The sequence below is a fragment of the Brachycentrus maculatus genome, unplaced genomic scaffold (genome assembly GCF_059751285.1).
Source record: "Brachycentrus maculatus isolate JH-2025_06_01 unplaced genomic scaffold, ASM5975128v1 h1tg000370l, whole genome shotgun sequence".
Taxonomy (NCBI): Eukaryota; Metazoa; Arthropoda; class Insecta; order Trichoptera; family Brachycentridae; genus Brachycentrus; species Brachycentrus maculatus.
The window spans coordinates 546,598-552,944 of record NW_028281119.1 but is presented as its reverse complement, the minus strand read 5'-3'; the positions used below and the strand labels follow the sequence as shown (position 1 = coordinate 552,944).

The following is a 6,347-nucleotide window of genomic DNA, read 5'->3' as shown; positions in this document are numbered from 1 at the left end:
AGTTCAGCATTTGCATTTTCTCAAACAATTCTTATTTGCAGACAATGATGTATACAACAATATACCAGAATTCAAAAATAGAATACAGCAAAAACAATCAACACAAATAAAAATGTGAATTAGTGAATTGATTTGAAATTTTGACAAGCGTTTTGACACTAATGTGTTTATATTTTTATCTGTGACAGGTAAAAACATTTAAAATTTTTTTTAATGAGTTTATGGATCAAGTTTTCGCTTTAGGCGATATGACAGAAAAGTTTTTGGCAAAAAACCAAAGACTTTTGTGGATTTGTAAAAGGCGTATGATCGAGTTATGAAACTATGGAAGGTATTATCTTCATATGGAGCAAGCAGTAAACTTATCCAAGGCCTTGTAGCCTTGTGCGAGGATAGTAGTGTGTGCATTAGGGTAAGTGGCACATTTTCATCTTGGTTTAGCATCAGTAAAGGTGTCAAACAAGGATGTGTAATGTCGCCATGGATTTTTAATCTATACATGGATAATTGCATGAATGATTTGAATATGGAAGCTAAAATCAACAAGTTGACTGTTGCTTTTTGTATGGTAACAATGCAGTGCTTCTTTCCAATAGCAACCCTAATGTATGGAAGTGAAGCATGGAGTTGGCAAAAGAAGGATGAAAGTAGACTGAATGCAGTCGAAATGCGATTTCTCAGACGAATGTGCGTCAGGATGATATTATGATGTTCGAATGGTGAAATAAGGAGAGAATGCAGGGCATTATCAATAAAAATTATGAAAGGTGTGTTGAGACGATTTGGACATTTGGAATGAATGAGTGAGGAAAGAACAGTAAAACAAATTTGAGGCGAATGTAGTTGTAGCAGAAAAAGATAAAAAAAAGCTGTGGCACTCTTGTGTACACTATTGTGAAATGAAACATTAGAAATGCGTGCTTTTTATTTTCTTTTAAATTTAACCAAACTGAGTTACAGCGATGAATGGCCGGGTACAGCTTGTGATTTTAATAAAAACATTGCACAATCAGATATGCCAAATACTTGAAAGTGGTCAGGTTAGGAGTCATAACAATCGGCGGGTATGTATGAGGAGATGCATGAATGTGGAAGAGGCGAAGAATGTTTGCAAAGACAGAGTGGTGTGGCGTTCTATTCTCTCTGCCTACCCCTGCGGAGAAGCGGCGTGATGGTTAGTTAGTTTTTTTTTAGTTAGGTTTAAATGTGTAAAAATTAATTTATTCACTGAAAATATATATATTTTTTATTCACTGAAAATATATCATGCAGTCTTTTTGTTGCATAATGAACAATGGTAAATGATGTTTCAGCCAATAGGCCAATAGGCTTACTATGAATCTATCTATACATTATGCTAATGATTGATTTTAAATCATTTTGTCTAAATCATGAATCATAATTTTAATTCAATGATTTACGACCCCCTTCAATGTAATTGAAGACACGGGTGGAGACTGCCCATGAAAAAAGTAAACCAATCACAAAGATTGTAACCCACGAAGAAGAAATGTTAAGTTTATTGTTGATGTTTATACTTTATTGAGCACAAAGGTGAAGAATATATATTTTTCCAGTTTTAAATCTCTCTTTACACAAGTCACTAAGCACCCCGACAGCTGGGCAAGCAGAGAAGTGCTGCCAATTCACTTTGAAAGTGAATTGTGGCCATTAATGGGTGTTGCATATCTCGGTTATAAGATGGAAGAATACGCACATTTTTTTAAAACCATGTTTTGGAACAGCTAGGTATTATGCAAGGTAGGTGAACCGATTACTATTTTTCCTAAACACTTTTCACGAAATTGGTCTAAGATGTCGCCAAGGGAATTAACTAGAGTAAATTAAGATATTTCAGTAGGTGCTCAATAAATAATATCAAATTATTTGCAAGGATGTGGGTAACAAGCTTCAGTTTCCAATGATTATTTTTCTGGAGACTACTAGGGATCTCTAACCTAACCTCAAATGATTGAATTCTACTACCTACCTGGACATCAATTCCACTTGGATGTTAACATTTTAAATCTGTAGTGTGGATAACTAATTTAAATTGTATGTGATAAGAACTTTATTTCTTGGTAAAACTAACTTATATGGATTGACAATTAGTTAAAAAATGGCAGTCAGTCATTTGAAATAAATGATCAGAAGCAAAGTTATCTACACTACATACTTAAAGCATTAACTTTTTTAAAGGACCCCAGCCCTGAAGAGTTATGGCAGGAACAACAGAGCAAGTTTTATTCAAGGTTGGTTGCTCGCTGTTGTCAACCGAAAATTAGTAAATATGTTAACACATTGACTGCCAACTATGAGATAACTCGTAGATTGCGTTCTTTGCTAGGACGCCAACTACGAATTATCTCGTATTGTTTTTAGTTTTAGGGGACATTAATTCGCTATCTAAGAGGCACTTATTTTTCTCTCATGTTTTAGATAGAATTTCTTTCCCTTGCCTACGTTCTGGTTTTAAATCTTAACAAAATGGTCATCTTAATCTGTAAGAGTTAGATTTTATTATTACATATTATGCTTATGCATTTTCTCAGGTTGACAATTTAATGAAATAATTTATAAAAATCTTACAAAACTCTTTTTTATTGATATTCCTTTGAATATCGAAATGTTTTTTCCTTGATAAATATATGAATGGATGAATTTTATTTATTTATTTTTCTACTGCATTAATTAAATGGGAAATTAACATATCTGAGATTTAAATAATAAAGCTATTTTTAATATTTTTTAATGATATATTAAAGGAAAACTTCCTTTAATATAAATAGTAATTTTCCATTTTAGCAAAGGAACCCTAACAATTTTGACAAGAAAAAGGGGTTTATGAGGTTACTAATGTTTTTGCCTAGAGTTTTCACTCATGAATTACTGAAATTAAAGTAACTTTAAACATAAGAGTAAATCCACTCACAAGTGGGTACAGGCTATAAAACTTAAATTGAAGCCTAAGTAGGGCCATGATAAGCGGTGTTGCACAAGCCATAGCTAGAGTTTATTCGATGTTAGGTAATTAAAATGATTCCGGGGTATAATAATATTTCAGGGGCACTATAAAAGGAATCTCACATTTACCCAAATAACACATTTACCAAATATATTGAGTTATGCCTCTATAATCGAAGGAGTAAATCATGGGCGGTAGTTTTGAACTGTGGGTAAATTAAGATGAGCTCTAAAAAAAATATGTAGCTCACCTTTTTTACATAATTCCAGAAAAATCTTACCATCAACTCTCACTTATCCAGGATAAAGGAAAAATTAAAAACAGATTGTCTCCATAAAAAAAAATTGGAACAAGGAAAACTTTACAACCTAGGATTATTGGGAGTCTAGAAAAGGAATGAAAATTATGCAAAAAATTGTATTTATTGGAAATGAAAAAGACAGTTTGAAATTTGCAGTACACAATATTTATTTAATAAAAAAATAATCGCTTTCACGAGAAGGGTTTTTAATAATGGAATGATATCTATAAATTTTGCACCTTAAAGGCCAAACAAAATCGGACATTATAAAATTTATATCTATGTTTATAAAAATCACTTTCATAAATCTGTATCATATATCACGCTTAAATTTACTTACATTGTAACAGCACATCGATTGTTCAACTCCAGCTCTTATACCAAAATAATTTTTATATCTCTTTTCTGTAAATAGTCACAAATGGCTCTCACACAGTCCGTGTGAGGTTCCGCGTTCACCCCGGGAAAGGGTACGATAATAATTTATACATATACATCAGCCTATACATCGTATTCATAAGACCGAATGGTAATCTGAAATCTAAAGGTAGCGCGTCCGAGATGGTCTAAGGAGCGCTACGCGGCACGAGGGGGGTATCAACAAGCGGTTATAACAGGGGACTACTGAGGCGAACTGTCGCATCCCTCGCCGCCTCCAAGCGCTATGACATGCCCGAGGAAGGATCGTCCCCGTCTGACTGGAACGCCTCGCGCTTGTCCAGGAAGAAGCTGTCGAATCTCACCACTTCTTCTTCTTTAGGGATGTTCTGAGAGTACGGTTCAGCATCGAGACTCTCGTCTCGAGTGACTTCCTCCGAATCTTCGTCTCTGAAGTCTTCGGATATGTGTTTGGTGTTGAAGGAGGGGTCTTCTTCCTTGAGGAAAGCCTCGATCTGGTAGTTGTGCTTGGGGTGGTGAGCGGAGTCTCTGGCGAGGCGCTGCAGCACGATGGTGAGGTGCCGGCGCACGTAGGCCTCCCGGGGAGCGAGGAGCGCCGCCCGTCGCAGGCAGAGGGAAGCCGCCTTGAGACGCCCGCGCTCCACCAGCACCACGCACAAGTTGTGCAGGCCTTGCACATTGTCAGGCTCCAGTTGCAGGATGCGACGATAGCACTGCAACAGATTAATTTTGTTATTGCAACTGAAAGGAGGACTTGGTCACCACTAAACAAAGTACTTCCTAACCATTTTTGAAAAGTTCAATAAAACATAATTTGGTTTTGAATATGAATACTAATGGTTAATATGTAATTACATACGTGAAATAATTTTTCACAGAATTTAGAAAATTGTGTATAAGTTGAAATTTAAAAAATAAATGCTTGAATTCTTATTTATATTTACAAAAACGAGTTAATCCTTAGCATGTTCAAAGAATTCAACAGCGGGTGTGCGAAATATTCAGACATTTCCAAAAGATCATTGAATAGGACTTAGCGCCCATTATTTGTTTGGAATGTGTGTGATATATGGTATTATTGTAGATATTTCTACATGCTTAATTTCAACAAATATTTTTGCTATTCTTTAAAACTAGGAGTGTAATTTTTATTGTTCTCAAATAAATTTATGTAATACAGGTTACATAACAGACTACGATTGTATTGTTATAATTTATATTTATATACAGGAGCCGTGACATAGTTGGGTAAATGCTCGACTGTGAAACTGGCATTGCGGGTTCAATTCCCGCTAATTGCAAAATAAATTGAAGAAAGGTATATTTTCAATTGGTCTGGGTGTTTGTGATGTATTTTTCACATTTACCTTCCCTATCGTTACTATTCCACCGGCAGACAAACCTCTAAAGATAGAGACTTCGCGGGTTATTCCTTTGAAAAAAATATACCGGTAGTGTAAAGGCAAAAGGGGTGTATTTGTCTCAGACCAAGTTTTACAGGAGAGCAAAAACAAACTTGTGAAATTATATAACTCGTTTGTTTTATGTATTTTTATGTGTACATATCTTAATAAAACTAAATAAGTATTGCAACTACAGCTATATCCTTTTGCCAGATTATGGAATACACTATTTTAGACATTTTGTGGAACAAACTTAGAAAATGAAAAATTTGACAGATATACATACCCCTTTGCCATTACACTACCGATAGATATACAACAAAGTGCACCCTTACATTCTCGGCTGCATCCAAATCCTTGATGGAGTTAATATAGATGTCTCCGAGCAGGATGAGCCCCTTGACGTGGTCAGGGTGCCTGCGCACCAGGTGGTTGAGGAAGGGCGCGGCCTCCAGCGGGCGGCGCTGGTCCGCCAGCAGGAGCGCCAGGTTGAAGAGCGCCGACCGGAAGTCGCTCTTGAGGTGCACGGCGGAGCGGAACCAGCGCTCCGCCCCCACCGCATCCCCCTCGTCCATACTGAGCATGCCCAGGTTGAAGTGGACTCGCTCATTGGTACCTGGAATTAAATCATTGTTATAAAAGATTGCAAGACAATCGGAATATCAAAACAGCACAATTTTTTTATTGTGCTGTTTTAATATTTGTCTTTGTGTTGTGTAAATAAAATGTGAATTACTTTGAAAAGACTCTAACTAAATCAGAATATAAAGAAACGTTTTCACTATTTTATTTGCTTCTTAGGTGTGTTTTACACCTAATTAAGTGATAGGAAGTAGAAAAAAAATATTCATTAAGGTCTGTTCCTCTTAACGAGGCGAATTGTCATCCATTAATTTCATTAATTTATTCGGCAGTCACTTTGTTCTAAAATCTATCCATTTTTAATTTAAGTTTTACTCAGTAAATACCACTATTTCTTAAAATCTATTGTGACGCGTGTTTCGTTGCATTCCGCATCATTTTCAAACACCGTATTTGAAAAGAGAAATAGTGGTATTTACTAAAACATAAATTAAAACTTAAAACAAAATGTATCCATTTTTAAGTAAAAGTGCCAAATCAATTAATACAATATAATAAATAAATTAATAATATCAATTAGTACAAAAGTTATCTGAGAGTATGTAGTTTTATTTTTAATTTGAGTTTTGCTTAGTGAATATCACTATTTCTTAAAATCCATTGTGAAATGTGTTTCAATGCATTCAGCATCATTTTC

At 35.2% G+C, this 6,347-nt stretch overlaps 1 protein-coding gene and 1 long non-coding RNA gene across 3 annotated transcripts in view; one reads left to right on the top strand and one right to left on the bottom strand.

The window, feature by feature from the left end:
* Positions 1–41: 41 nt before the first annotated feature.
* LOC148303352 (uncharacterized) lies at positions 42–3,419 on the top strand. Its single transcript, XR_015838492.1, has 3 exons — positions 42–188; positions 1,578–1,761; positions 3,235–3,419. It is a non-coding gene; the product is annotated as an uncharacterized LOC148303352 (long non-coding RNA).
* Positions 3,409–6,347, bottom strand: part of Tmtc3 (Transmembrane O-mannosyltransferase targeting cadherins 3) — a 216,022-nt gene continuing 213,083 nt past the window's right edge. For both annotated transcript variants that reach the window (XM_088270039.1, XM_088270040.1), the window contains exons 10-11: positions 5,404–5,684; positions 3,409–4,378 (exon numbers count right to left, since the gene is read on the bottom strand). In XM_088270039.1, the coding sequence (XP_088126165.1) occupies positions 3,929–4,378; positions 5,404–5,684 (731 nt within the window). In that variant the 3' untranslated portion in view covers positions 3,409–3,928. The remainder of the gene's footprint in view (positions 4,379–5,403; positions 5,685–6,347) is intronic.